At 19.3% G+C, this 17,213-nt stretch overlaps 1 protein-coding gene across 1 annotated transcript; it reads left to right on the forward strand.

Moving 5' to 3' along the window:
- Nucleotides 1-14,840: 14,840 nt before the first annotated feature.
- INS49_006329 (uncharacterized protein) lies at nt 14,841-16,985 on the forward strand (the record flags this gene model as incomplete). The annotated part of the gene is made up of 3 exons (XM_043167101.1): nt 14,841-15,278; nt 15,345-16,229; nt 16,428-16,985. The coding sequence occupies 3 exons, from the start codon at nt 14,841-14,843 to the stop codon at nt 16,983-16,985; spliced, it is 1,881 nt and encodes a 626-aa protein (XP_043028245.1).
- Nucleotides 16,986-17,213: the final 228 nt, after the last annotated feature.

Here is a 17,213-nt window from a genome sequence, read left to right on the forward strand (position 1 = left end):
AAATATTTAACTTTATAAACCATTAAGCATTAAAAAAAGAGCATAATATCTCCTTAATAAAGAGGAAGGGGTAATAATCTTACTAAGTTATCTTATTTAAGGCATAGTAATTTATATAAAATTGCTATCCTTTATTTACTTTATATATTAAGAAAACTAAGGCTGCTATAAGTAAAAAGCTAGCCCTTACTTAGCCCTTATTATAAAGTTTTATAACTTATTTCTATAGCTTAAATAGCTAATTTTAAGGCATATTATATAATAAGCCTTATAGCAATATTAATGCAAACCTATTCTTTATTAATAATAAATAAATATAATAATTAAATTAACCTTAATATAATAAAAAGGCAAAAGCTTATTCTTTATTAAAAAGGCTAGCAAAGTCTTATACCTTTTTTAATAAGGGCTTAGCCTTATATTACTTTATATTATTATTATTTATTTCTTAGGAAGCTATAACTTAAAGAATTTATATAACCTTACTTAAGCTTATTCTTATTAAGGTAATATTTATTATTTTATTATAAAATAAGTAATTTATTTATGCCCTTGCAATTACTTTAAAAATTAATTAAGCTAAACTACTTATATCTTATTAACTTTCCTTCTTTATAATTATTTCTTAAGCTGCATTAATTATTATATAGCTATAAGCTGGGTTTAATAAGACGTTATAATAATATAATTAAGGCAAGCTTAGTAAAAAGGAATAAGCTATATTTAAAACTATATAAATTAAAATAAAAGCTTATTATATATTAATATTTAAGGAAAGCTATATTATATATATAATATATTAACTTTATAATAAATTAATAATTATCTTTAAATCTTTTAAGGTAAGCAAAGCTATTAGCTTTAATTTTATTTTTTATACTTATTATTTACTTATAATAATATAATAATTATACTTATTATTTACTTAAGTAATAATAATATATTTATAATTTATAATAATAAAAACTAAGAAAAAAAGCTTATTTAATTTATTTTATATTTATTAATATTATTTTTATATAAATTAAGCTTATAAAAAAGGCTTATATTCTTAAATAAAACTTTACTTAAAAATTAATCTTTTTTCTTAAAGTTAATAAAATCCTTTTTATAAAGTATAATTAACTTTATAACTTAAACTTAAGTTAATATAACTATAAAAAAGAGTTTATAATCCGCTATAAAGTATCCTTATTAGCTATAATATAAGCATATTTTACGCCTTTATTAAGCCTTTTTCTTAAACCTAAAGATTTAAGGCACCCTAGCTTAGCCGCTAGCTAGCTAAAAAAAAGAAGCGCCTTAATGCTTTTATAATCCCTTATTCTTAGCGCCCTAGCCCCTTATTATACTTATTATAATTATATTTATTATTATTATATTTTAACTTATTGCTTATTATCTTTAGGTTAAAGGCTTTAAAGGGCATAAAGTTAAGCTTATATATTATTAGCGCTTAAGATTTTATACCTTTAGCTTATAAGTAATTTAATAATATATATTTATTACCTTATTATAATTTATATATAAAATTAATACCTTAATAGCTTTATTATAAAGCTATAAAAAAAGTTAATTATAAAAATAATTTAACTTTACTTTACTTAATTATTTAAAGCCTTTAGTTTATGTTATTAATTATTTAAATTAAATATAAAATTAAGCAAAGTTATTATAATTTTATATTTAAAATATCTTAAGCTTAATTAAAGTAACTACTTATTAATATAAGTTTTTATAATAATGCTTTAAATATTTAAAGAATTTATTTATATTAAAGTTATTTTAAGGCCTACTTTATTTATAAAATATTATAATGCATAATTATATCTTAATAAATAATTAACTTTATAAAAAGATTTAATATTTTTAAGGATTTTTAATAAAGTTTATATTAATTTATAGCTTATATTATATTATAATCTTTTAAATTAAAAAGCTATTTTAATTATTATTAAATAAAGGCTTAATTAAAAGCGGCTTATATTAAATTAAAAGTAGGTTAAGAGGATTTATATATATTTTAAGCTTTATAAGTTAATAAAGTATTATTATAAGAAAAGATATAATAATATTATTATTAGCATTAATAAGTATTATTATAAATAATTAAGGGAGCTAAGGTACTTTTTAAATATTTTTATAGCTTAATATTAAAGTAAATTAAAGAATCCTTAGCTAAATATCTTATAAAAAGATTAATATCCTAAGTATAAAATTATTTATCTTTATAATATAAATATTTTTCTTAATATAATTTAAAGATTATAATTTAATATTATAAATTAACCTTAAGCATTTACTAAAAAGTACTTAAAAAAAGTTATAAATTATAATATTTAAAAAGTAAGTTAAGCCTTAAAAGGGCTTAACTTTAAATTTATTTTTTAAGTATATACTTTATTATGTAAGAGGGTTGGGCGTAATGTAGGCCTGGCATAAGCATGCATTACAGCTTGAGCAATAGCCCAAGCCCATTATATAAATTTAATAATATATTATTTATAAAATACTTTATTAATTTATCTTAATCTTAATATAAACTTTTTATTAAATTCTTATATTTTATCTTTTAAGGTAATTATTAAATATTTATAAATAAATGTTTTAATATCCTTATTTATCTTATTATTCTTATTTATTAATATAAAACTATTTTATAATAAGCAATAATTATTAATTTTATTAAAAATTATTATTATTTAATAATTAAGCATATAAATAAATATAATAATAAATTTATAATTTTTTAATAATTTATATTATTAATATTTTATAAATAAGGTATAATTATAATATAAAAGTTTTTTAAATAAAAATATAATATCTTAAAAATTAAAAAGTTATTAAGTTATAAGGGTTATAATATATTAAATTTTTAATTCTTTATATTTATAAAGCATCCCTTTTATATTAAAAAAATTAAAAGTAAAAAAGGTTTAATATTATTTTATTAAATTTATTAATTTAATTAATTTTCTTAACTTAAAATAAAAATTAATACTTAAGAAATATTCTTATATTATCTTTATAAGCTTATTATTAAATATTATTTATTTTATATTAAAGAATAATAATTAATTAAGAATTTAAGTTTATTAAATATTATTTAAGCAAACCTTATTTATAATAATTCTTATTTTAAAAAAATCTTTAAAAAAGTTAATACTTACCTTTTAAGTAAAGTTTTATTAATTTTATATATTTATAATATTTAAAAATTATAATACTTTATTAAGTAAGTCTTTAAAGTTATTAAAATAAAAAAGTTTTATAATTATTAATATTAAATTATTCTTTCTTAAATTAATAAACTTAATTAATAAAATTAAAGCATTAAAGTTTTAAAGTACTTTATAATATAAAGATAATTAAGATTATTTCTTTACTTTATCTTTTTAATTAAAAAATATTTTAACTTTTAATTATAAGGAAAGAAAATAAAGAAAATAAGTAATAAAATAAAAAATAAGTAATAAAAGTTAAATAATAAAAAGGGGAAATATAATAATAAAAAAAGCCTTATATTTTTAAAAATTGCTATATAAATAATTAAGGTAAAAAGAGTTAAAAATAAAGAAAAAATATAATTAATATTTAATTATAACTTAAAATAATTTTTATAAATAATTATTACCTATTTTTAAATAAGAATTAAATAAGGAAAAAAATTAATATATTAAAAGTATACTTTTATTAAAATAATTAAGTAATAGTTAATTTTTAATCTTTAATTAATAATTATATAAAAGTAAAAAGAAAAAAAAAGAAAGGTAAAAAAAAGGCTTAGCTATAAATAAATAAGTATAATAATATATATAAACTTAAAGTAATAAAAGCTAATAATTTATTATTCTTAAGTTAAATAATTATATTAATTAAAAAAAAAATAATAAGAAAGCTTATAAGTTATTATTAAAACTTATTAATTTATTATTTTATTAATAATTAAGATAAAAAAAGTATATAATCTTTTATTTCTTTTAAATAATAATTAATTATAAAGTACTTTCCTTTTAATTTATAAGTTTATTAAATATAAGCTAAAATAAATTATTTAATTAAAATTTCTTTATAATAAAAAGATAAATAACTTTTTTATAAGTAAAGAATTAAAGATAAGTAACTTTTTTTAAATAATAAATTAATCTTAATTAAAAGCAAGATAATAAATTACTCCTCTTAATAATATAATAGCTTATTATTAATATTGCTTACTTTTTTTTATTATAATAACCTTATATATATAAAATTTCCTTTCTTTCCTTAAGTTCCTTTTTCTTTCTTTCTTTTTTTAATATTCTTTTAATTTTAATTAACCTTTAAGTTAAGTTAAAATTAAAATAAAATATTATAATTTTCTTATTTTTAAATATCTTTTTATAATAATATCTTTATTAAAGAATTTATTTTAATTAAGATTAAAAAGCTTAATATAAGAAAATTCCCCTTCTTTTTCTTAAGCTATTTATTATAACTTATAAGCTAAGTAAGTTTTAATTAAGAGTATTTATACTTTTTTTATATTAAAAGATATATTTAATAAAGATTAATTTATTAAAATTATTCTTTATAATATTTTTATAAAAAGCATTTATATATATAAAATTATTAATATTAAATAAAATTAATACCTTATTTAATAATTTATTAATCTTACTTTTTAAAAAGTAATTAAGGAATTATTTAATAAATTTCTTAATAAGCTATAAAAAAAATAATTTTTAAATAATATTAAGAATTTAATTAAAAGCTATATAAATATTATTATTATTAAGAAAAATAATAAAGCTTTTTATAAAAAGTATATAATAATAATATATAATTACTTTAATTATTATTATTAAGTAATTTTGCTTATAACCTTTTATAATTATTAAAATGCTTTTTTTTATAAATATTACTTAAAGCATATAAGTTATAACTTTTCCTTAATTATAAATAAAAATATCCTTATTATAATTCCCTTTTTTAATTATTATTTTTTATATAATTTTTATAATAATGCTTATATTAATTATATTTATTATATTAAGGGATTTAATTATATTTTTAATAAATATAATAATATAAAAAAAATATAAAAAATAATAATAATTAAATAAATAAAGTTTAAAGATATACTTAATTTAATAATTATTATTAATAAAATAATATAACTTAAAGGAATAATTAACTTTAATATTATTTAAAATAAGAAAGTTAATATTATTTAAGATTAATAATTATAACTTTATAATATAAAATTCTTATTATATTAATTATAAAAATAAGCTTTTAATAAGATATAAAAATAATTAAGATAAAAGGAAAAAAAGAAAAAAATTTTTTTTAGTTTTAAGTAAAAAAATAATAAATAAATATATAATAAATTTTATAATATATTTTTTAAAAATATAATATTTTTTATTTATACTTAAAGCTAAATTTAATTAAATAAATAAATATATATAAGAAATTTTATATTATAATAAATAATATATATATATATATATAAAAGAAAAGATAACCCCTTTTCTTTAAATAAATACTTAAGCTAAGATTTAAAAGTATTGCTAAGCTAATTATATTAAAAATATTAAAAATTATTTAATTAAAATAAAGAAATATTAATAAATTATAAAGATATATTTCCTAAGTTTCTTTACTTTATATATAAATATATTATAAATTTAGCATTTTAAATATTAAAATTTAAAGAATTTAATAAATTTAAGCTTATAAATAATTAATATACTTAAGCAATAAATAAAAATATATTTAATTAATTTTAATAATAATTAAAATTAAAATTATTTAAATTAAAATTAAATAAATTAAATTTTATTAAAATATTTAAAAAAAGGTTATTATTATTTATAATATTTATAAGGTTAATTTCTTAAAGTAAATAAGATTTAAGTTTTTATATTTTAAAATAATTAATAAATGTTTTAAGTTATTTTAATAAAAATATACTTATAAAGTAAATATTATTAAGTATTTAAAGTTTATAAATATTATTATAATAAATCTTATAAATAATAAAAGAATTAAATTAATAATAAATTAATTTTTAAAATAAAAAATAATTAATCTTTTTTTACTTATTAATAAGTAAAACTAAATTATCCTTTTTTAAGGAAATAAATTAAGAAAAATTATAATATATATTTTATTATATAGCTTTCTTCTTATAATTAAAAATTAATTTAATTACTATTTTTATATCTTATAAGAAATTAAAAAGTAATTAAAGCTAAGAATTAAAAGCATTTTAAATAAATATATTTAAAGTTTAAATTTAAATATATTATATAAAAATAATAATCTTAATTAAAATAATTAATTTAAAGCTATAAAAAAGATAAAAAGGATTTTTTTTATAAAATTTCTTAAGTAAAGTTTAATTAAAAAAGAAAGTATAAAGTAAGATTTATACTTAGCTTTTAATGCCTTTATTAAGCATTTTCTTAATAATAATTATAATAATAAAATAATTATACTTAATAATATTATTAATATAAGAATTATATATTAAGATTATAATTTTTTTAACTTTAATTATTAAAAAATATTAAATAAATTAACTTATATTTTTATATTTATTATTTATTATTATTTTTATTAAAAGCCTTTATTTAAAAAAGAATTTTTAAATAAAAAACTTCTTAATGCTTTTTAAATTAATTACCTTAAAAAGCATAGCTTTAACTTACCTTATTAAATTATATTATCCTTTAATTAACTTATTATATTTTTAATTAAAAGGTAAATATTAAATATTAATATAAATTTTAATAAATAATTAATTTAATATAATTAAAATAATTTTATTATTATAAATTTAAATATCCTATTTATTATAATAAAAATAATTAATAATAACCTTTTTAATATTAATATATATTTTTTTTTAATAATATATAACTTAAATTTAAAAATAAATAATATTCCTTTTATAATACTTAAAAAAAATATAATAATTTTTAATAATTTTATATCTTTAATTAAGGTTATTTATAACTTATTATTATAATAAATCCTTTTTAAATTATTTTTAAAAAGTTTTTTTATAAATAAAGAAATAATAAGCCTTTTTATAAAAAAATAATTATTATTATAATAAAGGTATTAAATAATCTTAAATAATTCTTTTAATTAAAAATAATTATTAAGTAATAATAATTTTTAATTAAATAATTAAGATTATAATAATTAATTAAAAAAAACATTATATTAATTTTTAATATTTTCTTTAAATTTATAATTTACCTTATTAAATAACCTTAATAACTTTTTAAAAAGTATATTTATAATAATATTCTTAAAGCCTTTAATATAATAAATAATAAAATTATATATTTTAATTATTATTAACTACCTTATAATATAAATACTTAATATATTTAAGGTAAATTCCTTAAATTATTAAATTAAAATATTTAAATTTATCTTTAAAATAAAATAAATATTATAAATATAAAAGCATAAATATTTAATTATATATAAAATAACTTTATATTCTTACTTTATTATATTATATAACTTTTTAACCTTTATTTAAATATTAATTTTATATTAAATTAAGTATTATATTTTATTTTTAATTTATATAAGGTATATACCCTATCCCTTAAAACTTATATTTATTATAAAAATAATTTTATTATTAAAATAATTAATATTAATTAAATATAGCTTTAAAATAATTATAGCTTTAAAAATATTTATAACTTCTTAATAATTTAAAGTTTATTAATAAAATATATTTTTTTTTTAAAAATTAAATAATAACTTAATAATAATCCCATAAAAAAACATTTATTTTTTATAAAAATTTATTAAGCTTAAAAAGAATTTAAGCTTAATTATATTCTTATAAATAATTTATTTATTAATTTTAATAATCTTTTTATTTAATAAAAATTAATTAAGTATTTTATAAATATAATTAATAATATTAACTTATTACTTATATTATTTTAATTTAATAATATTAATTACTTCTTTAATTAACTTAAAATTATAAAGAATATTATTAAAATTCTTAATATACTTAATTATATATTTTTAAACTCTTAATAAGGTAAATACTTCTTTATTTTTATAACTTATTTTTAAGCTTTTAATTATAATATTATTAAGAAAGAATTTATATATTATAAAAATTAAGTTATAAAAAATTTAAACTATATATTATATAAATTAAGTAATAAAATTTATAACTTTTATAAATAAATTATATTATTAAAATAATTTAATTAAAATAAAAAAGGTTATAATATTTTAACTTTTCTTATTTAACTTAATTTAATTATATCTTAAGAAAAAGTTAAGAAAGGATAATATTTTATATATTATAAATTTCTTAATAAATTTATTTATTAATAATAGGATAAAAGCATTTTTAATTATAATTTTATTAGCTTTTAAAATATTATTAATAAATTAATAATTAAAATTCTTTTTTTTTATAAAAAATTATTAATTCTTATAAATAACATAAAATTCCTTAATAACTTTATTAGCTTATTAATCTTTAAGCATTTTAATAATTATTTTTTTTAAAGCTCTTAAGAGCTAAATCATTTTTATTTAATATGCTTTATAAGGAATTATTTAAATAAATTATAATAATGCTATATTAATATTAATTTAAATAATATAAAATTAATTTCATATTAAAAATTTCTCTTAATTAAGAAGTAAATAAATAAATATTTCTTTTTTTATTTTAAAAAAAAGTTATAATTCTTTTATAAAAAAGCATTTAATTAATTAAGTATTAAGCTTAATTCTTTATTAATTAAAGAAAACTTAAGCTAAATTTAAATATTATATTTACTTTTATAATTCTTATTTATAGCTAATTTTATTCTTTCTTTATAAATAAGTTTTTAATTAACTATACCTTTAAGAATAATATTATTAAAAAAATAATTATTTATAAGATAAACTTTAATGCTTACTTACTTATAAAAAGTCTTAATTAAAGGTTAAATAATTTTATTAATTAATTTAATAATAATTAAAGCAAAAGAAATCTTATTAATTTATTTTTTAATATATATAACTTTTTTTTATAAATAAGCATTATAAATATAAATTAATATTTATTAACCTTCTTCTTTAACTTAATAAATTTTTTAAACTTTAACTTAAAAGTTTTTTATAAATATAAAGATTAAACTTCTTATATCCTTATTAAAAAAAATACTTAAAACTTTTTTATTTTCTTTTATAATTATATTAAGATATACTAATATAATTAATATATTAATTAATATTAAGCTTTAATTAAAGTTTAAAGAAAATAAAGAAATACTTTTAAAAGTTAATAAAATTTTTAAAAAAAAACCTAAGCTTCTTTAAATAAAGTTACTTTAAAAAGCTTTTTAATTCTTTTATCTTAAATTATATATTTTTTAATATTATTAAGAATAAAATAAATATAAAAATACCCCTTTAATTATTTAAATATTAAGTTTATATTTAAAAAAAGGATATTCTTAAAAAAATATATATAAAGTATTAAAGGCTTTATTATTAATAATAAAGAATATAGCTTTAATTTTATTTAAATTAATATAAATTTATTCTTTTATAACTTTAATTAAAAATAAAAAATCCTTATTATATATTATTAAGTTTATATTATTAAACAAAATATATAATAATTTATTATATTTATAATATAATAAAGATAAGAAATTTATTTTAACTTTAATATTTAAAAAAATAAGTTATAAAGAATAATTATTTACTTTTATTTAAATTATTAAATAAGCTAAATTAAAATATCTTTAATTTATTATATTTATAATAAATATAATAATAAAATTAATTTAATATTAAATAATTTATAATAAATTAATTAAAATATTAACCTTAATATTATTTATTAAAAGCATAATTATGCTAATTTTAAGAAATAAATCTTTAATATAATTCTTAAGATATATTAACTTAAAAGGTATCTTTAATAAAATATATATTTTAAATTATATTATTAATAAATGCTTAATTAAGGTTAAATTAATATTATTAAGCACTAGGATATTCATAATACTTATTTTAATAATTATAATTAAAATTACTTAAATTACTTTTTTTTAAATAATAAGGGTTATTAAGTATATTTTTTTAATTTTAAGTTTATTATATTAATTAAGCTTGCTTTTATTATAAAAAACTTAGCATTTTCCTTTTAAATTTAATTTTAATTAATAAATAAGTTTTTCCTTTTCCTTATCTTTTTCTTATTCTTTAATTATAACTTATTATTAATAATTTAAAATTAATTATTTTCCACGTTTTTAAAATCTTTAAATTAAATTTAATTAGCCTTTATAATTCTTATAACTTTATTTTAATTTTTAATATTTTTAATTATATGCTTTTTTTTAATAATAATAATATTTATTTAAAAAAGCTTATTATTACTTAAAATTATAAGCTTTTCCTTAATATAAATTATATAATTTATAAGATTTATAAATATAAAAATTAAGCTAACTTTCTTTTAATTATTAAGCTCTTAAATTACTTTTAAAATTCTTAATAAAACCTTTCCTTTAAATAAAGAATTTATCTTAATAAGCTTATAATATTTAATTATATAAGGCAAATTAAATCTTTCCTTCTTAAATAAAAACTTTAATTAATTATAAATATATCTTTTTAAATTATAATTACTTTAATTATAATATAATTAAATATAAATAAGGTTTAAATATTTTAAAAGATTAGCTTAAATATCTTTAAATAAGCTAAGAAATATTAATAATTTCTTTAACTTAAAAGCTATTAATAAATTATTTAAGAAAAATTATTTAAACTTATTATATTAATATATATTATAATCTTAAGAAATATAGCTATAGCAAACTTTAAATAACTTATCTTTTTTAAAGAAAAGCATTAAAATTACAATTTATGCTTTATTATTATTAAGGTTACTTTAATTAAGTTTTATTAAAAGCTATTAAATAAAATTTATAACCCTTAGCTTAATTACCTTAAAATTACTTTATTATTTATTATAAAAAAAAACTTTAATATCTTATTAAAATAACTTAAATTTATTTTTAAACTTAATTAAATTAAGCTTTAATTTTATAAACCTTTTAATAAGCTTATTTACATTTTATAAATCCTAACTATATTTTTTAATAATATTAATATAATTAAACCTAAATAAAAATTATTAAACTTATAAATTTTTATTTTAAAAATAATTTAAAAAATTAAAATTATTTTAACTTTTTTAAAAAAAATTTAATTTTTTTATATTAAATAAATTTTAATTAAAATTATTTTATATAAATAAGTACTTATCTTACTTAAAATACTTAAATTCTTAATTAATAACTTTTAGCAAAATATACTTAAAATTCAATTAAAAAATATTCTTTATTAATTTATAAATAATCTCTTTCCTTATTAACTATTTTTTTAAATATAATAAAAATATTTTATAAAAAGCCTAAGTTATAAGGAAAAAGATATTATTTATATTATTAAATTCTTAATTATATTTTATAATCTTTTCTTTTTATATTTTTAAATTATTATAAAAATTATTATAAATAATATTTTTAATAATTATAATTAAGTTTATATAATAATTTTAATTATTAAATTTATAAAAAATAAAAAGCTTTTTCTTTTAATTTTTTTAAATATATTATTTAATAATAATGCTTTTAATTACTTTTATTAAATTTAAAATAATATAATATTATTTAAGCAATTTTAAGATTTAATTATTTAAATAAGAAAATTAATAAATAATAATCTTAAAACTATTTAAAACCTTAATAATATTAATTTTATTAAACTTTAAGGTATTTAAATTATAAATTATAAATAAAGCTATTTATAATAAAATTATTATATTAATAAAAAATAAAACTTTTAAAATATTAATTTAAATCCCTAACTTATTATTAATAATAAATTATAAAGTTTAATTAAAGCAAGATTAATACTTTAATTAATAATAAATAAAATTAAATTTCCTTTTTTCCTTAATAAATTTCTTAAGATTTTTTTCTTAGCTTTAAGTAAAAAAGAATAAATAGTTTTTAAAGTTTAAAGATACTTTTAAAATAAAAATAAATTTAAAAAGGCTTTAAGCTTAAAAATATAGCATATATATTATAATAAATTTTATTAAAATAATAATAAAATAAAGAAACTTAAAAAATAATAATATTTTTAATTAAAGTAATTATTTTTTTAAGGAATTTATCTTTAATATTATTATAAAATATTTAAATTAAAGCTTAAAAAATAAAGATATTATTAAATATAATAAATAAAATAAATTTAATAAAAAGATATTTTATTAAAAAATAAGTATTATAAAATTATAATAAAAAAAGTTTTTTAAATTTATATTTAATACCTTATTTATTAATATTATATTAAACCCTTAATAAATTAAATTTAAGTTTAATTAAAGCTTAAATAAAGTTATATTTTAAGTTTAAGCTTTTTATATAATTTAATTAATATAAAAATATATAATATAATGCTACTTATTAAACTTATAAGTAAGCAAAATAAGCGCCTTAATTTTATATTATAACTCCCTTTATTTTAAACTTAAGATTATAATAATAATAATAGATATTAATTAAGAATTTAAAGTACTTTTAATTAATATTAAATAATGCTTATAAAGTTTAAATTTATTATTTTAATCTTAAGTTTATATTATTATTATATTTAAGCATAATCTTTAATAAAAAACTTAAAATAAGTTTAAAGCTTAATAATATATAAATATGAAATTAAAATAATATTTTATTTAAATCTTAAAAATATAAAAAGTATTTTAAAATTAAAAAATAATCTTAAAATACTTATAATATTATTATAAGTTTAATTATATTTAATTCTTTTTTATAATAAAATAAAGATAAATATAAGCTTTAATTAAAGCTTTAAGATAAGATATAAAATAATTTAATAATATTTAATATAAAAATAAAAAAAGAAATAAAATTAATAAATAATTAATTTATAGCTAACTTTTTATTCTTTTTATTATTAATTAAAAATATATAAAATTAAAATTATACTTAAGCTAAATTATTAATAAAAATAAATTACTTAAATAAATAAGAGATAAGTTTTATTAAACCCTCTTAAGGATAGCTTAAGAAGGAGCTTTAATATAATAAAGAGGAAAAATAGGAATAAAAGGGAGTTAAAGAAAGAGAAAAGGTAAATATTTTTAAAAATTCTTAAAAATAAAAAAAGCTTAATTAAAACATTAAATATATAAGAAAAGAGAAGAGTTGATTTCTTAAAAGAATATTTAAAATAAATAAAAAAGCTAGCTTTTATAGCTAGCTAAAATCCAGCGCAGTATTATTCCTTATATATTTCCCTGCCCTTACTAATAATATATAAAATATTAATATTAGCTTAAAAAGTATTTTAAGTAAAATATTAAGGGAAAGCTTTATTAAAATAAATCTTATTAAATTATTTTAAGTAAATTAAAATTTAAGCTATATATTAATATAAAATTTATATTTATAATTAATTTTATAAAGGAAATATAAATTTTATTTTATTAATTTTTTTATTTCTTTTATTTCTTTTATTTCTTTTATTTCTTTTATTTCTTTTATTTCTTTTATTTCTTTTATTTCTTTTATTTCTTTTATTTCTTTTATTTCTTTTATTTCTTTTATTTCTTATTAATATATAAATCTATATATAAATTTATATATAATATATATAAATCTATATATAAATCTATATATAAATCTATATATAATATATATAAAAAATTTCTCATATACATATATATATATATACAGTATATTATATATTATATATATATATATATACATCTACATATACAGTCACAACTCTGTCTGGCTCATATTACGCCAGATCCTGTGCAGCACAACGTGATTCAGGACGCTACTGTAGCACTAGACACTAGACACGTTGACAAGCATCCAAAAATCAACTACTAGTTTTGCATATGTTTCACCTGCTTTGGCGTTTGGAGATGTCGTTTTTGAAGAAGTAGAAGCATCTGCCTCGCTCTGGTGGTGCCGCGACTGGCTGCTTTGGTGTCAACTGCTGTGGTTGGAGCTAATGCCGGACGGCTGGGTCGCACAGTTCGGCCAAGCCTGTCAACGCGGGGTAGGTAGAGCCTGAGAAGATGGACCTCGTAACTCTGGTTGCATGCAACTCCAACTGCGTCTCGAGGAGTCAGCACACTGACGCCGGGCATGGCATGTTTGTGTAATTACACTGGATATTGTAGTGGATATTAGTATGCCAGATATCATACTCGAAATACAGGATACCCATGGAGAACTAACGAGATCCTGGACAAGAATCTGGTGTCCCTGCCAAGGCCACACGACCAACGATGTAACCGTAACACCGAGAACCAATGGAACGCGTCAATGGAAGCACGCTGTCCGTCGTTGGAAAGCTTCGATGCCTCGGGTGAGCCGGCGACGCGGTCTAGCACGTTGACTATGACGACGACATCCTGGTAGGCCGCTCTGCGACCCGCTGCAGACTTTTTGCAAACCAGACGAACCCTCACCGAACTCATGCCTAATCGGGTCGGCCTGATTGGTGAAGCGAGAACGTGTCCCGGGCTAGCGATGCAGAGGAACATCGGCTGCAGCAAGCATGAATATTAGCCAGCAGTTCGCTCTGGCAGACGCAATGCTACCTGATGATGTAGATCAATAGAGTGCGGGATGCGGATATAAAGACGACGAAGCTCACCGTTTCCCGGCATCGGTGAACCGACTGTGTTCAAGTTGTTGCGCCGTCTAGAACAGTTGCTCTTCTCTTCGATTGTCGGCAACATGGGGTTTCAAGCCACTGCTTTCCTCGCTCTCGCCGCGGTTGTACAAGCCTCCTGGACGTCGAACATCAACTACCGCAGTCCCTCTGAGCACCATCCATCTCTCGGTGTCTCTATCCACAGGGTCGTCAAGAGAAATGACCCACAGAGCCCATTAGACCCGGCCACATTGAATTTCACCCACGGTGTTGCTTCAGGCGACCCATATCCAGACAGTGTTATCCTGTGGACGCGCGTCAGTCCTGTGCTAGATAACGACAAATCAAATGCAACCGTGTCCGGCTACGTGCCGCTATACAACCATGACACTCAGGAATACATCTCCTTGTCGAAGGCTCCTATCTGTGTAGAGTACAAGGTCGCCTCGGATGAACAGCTGGGGAACGTGGTGGACTCTGGTACCATCTATACCACTTCTGACATCGATTACACAGTCAAGGTTAGGCGGACCGGGACCACTTGAGTTGAATATGATGGGTGCTAACTCATGTTTCGTTCCAACCAGGTTGAAGCTCAAAACCTGGAGCCATTCACGACGTACTGGTACCAGTTCAACGTGTGCGGTTCCGACAACAAGAGCCCACTGGGGAGGACAAAGACCACGCCTGAAGAGGACGACGACGTGACTGAGATCGGAATCGCCGTCTACTCATGTTCGAACTTCCCCTTTGGCTACTTCAACGCATTCGGCAACCCAGTACGCAAAGACTCTGTTGACTACGTTATCCACTTGGGAGATTACATATACGAATACAAGAATGGGGACTACGGCCAGGGTCAGACTATCGGCAGAGTGCCACTTCCCGACAAGGAGATATTCAGCCTCTACGACTACAGGAAGCGTCTTGCCACCTACCGGACTGACCTGGACCTTCTCGCCAGCCACCAGAGCTTTCCGTGGATCCCGGTCTGGGACGACCACGAGGTTGCAGACAACACCTATCGGGACGGCTCCTCCGAGCTGAACAACACCGAAGATTCTTTTGTCAAAGACGGCGGGGTTTCAGTAGACCAGCGCAGGATGAACGCCATTCGCGCTTATTTCGAGTGGATGCCCATTCGCCAAGTGGACATGGACGACAACTTGAGAATCTGGCGCTCATTCAAGCTCGGCAACCTCGCGGACTTGATCATGCTTGATACCAGGCAGTACGATAGATCTATAACGGACTTGTATTGGAACACGGACTATGTCCATTCAATTGCCAACGACGCTGGCCGGTCGCTCATGGGATCGAGGCAGGAGAATTGGTTCTACAACCAACTCTCTTCCTCCTCCAAGCGCGGAGCAACGTGGCGCATCATTGGCAGCCAGATCGTTTTCAGTCGGATGAATGAGTCGATAGCCTTTGGCGATGAGAGTCCCTTGAACAATGACGCGTGGGATGGGGTAAGCAGTTTTCAACATCACTTTCATATTTCTGAGGATATCAATTTGTCCCTTTTGCAGGCTGCTTTAACGCTTGCCTGGAAGCTTCTGGTTGAGACCGGCTTTGAAACTTACTCCAGGGGGGCAGTCTCTGTTTCCACACGATTCTGCATAAAACTCCTTCCACAGTGCACTGAAAGCTGACCCGAACCGCCACAGTACCAATCGAACCGCAACAGGACGTTCAGCCACCTGTACAACAATGGGATCGGCAATAACATCTTCCTCGCAGGCGACTCCCACGCGTCCTGGGTTTCGGACCTCGTGTGGCTCGGAGAGAAGAGCTATGACTCGGCAACTGGCGAGGGCTCGATCGGCGTCGAGTTCGCCGGATCAGCGGTGACCTCCCCGTGCCCGTACGGCGCGAACGTCACGCTCGAGAAGGCAAACGCGGGCTCCGCGTGGCTGCAGAACGCGAACGAGGAGCTGCAGTGGCAGGACCTGTACTACCGCGGCTACTACGAGCTGCACATCTCGCCCGAGAGGCTGACTGCGAACTACTTTGGGCTGCCGACGGTAGTCAACAGGAACGGCTGGGAGATCCCCATAGCCAACTTCACTGTTGAGGCCGGTGCGAACAAGCTGCAGCGGCCGGTAGCCGGGGGGCTTGTGGAGACCGGAAGCTTGAAAGGGGGCGAGACGAAGCAGACCAATATCACGGTGGACACGAATAATGGAACGTGGTTCGTGAGCCAAGCCCCCTTGGAGGTGCTGTAGGCTCACACATGGGTCGGTCGGGTTATTTTGGCTCTAATAACAGCAACATAATACACACTTTTGTTCTGAATTTTTGTGCCTGAGAGTAGCAGTACTAGTACGTGGTGCATACGAGCCAGCCGCAGATCGTACTTGAGTCCATAAGGTTACCCAAGTCATCTCTTGTTGAAAGCGGACTCATCCATCGCTCTTGTGGCTCGTTAGGAACAATATCCAGGTCGCAAACAT

Source organism: Diaporthe citri (assembly GCF_014595645.1).
Source record: "Diaporthe citri strain NFHF-8-4 chromosome Unknown scaffold_2, whole genome shotgun sequence".
Lineage (NCBI taxonomy): Eukaryota > Fungi > Ascomycota > Sordariomycetes > Diaporthales > Diaporthaceae > Diaporthe > Diaporthe citri.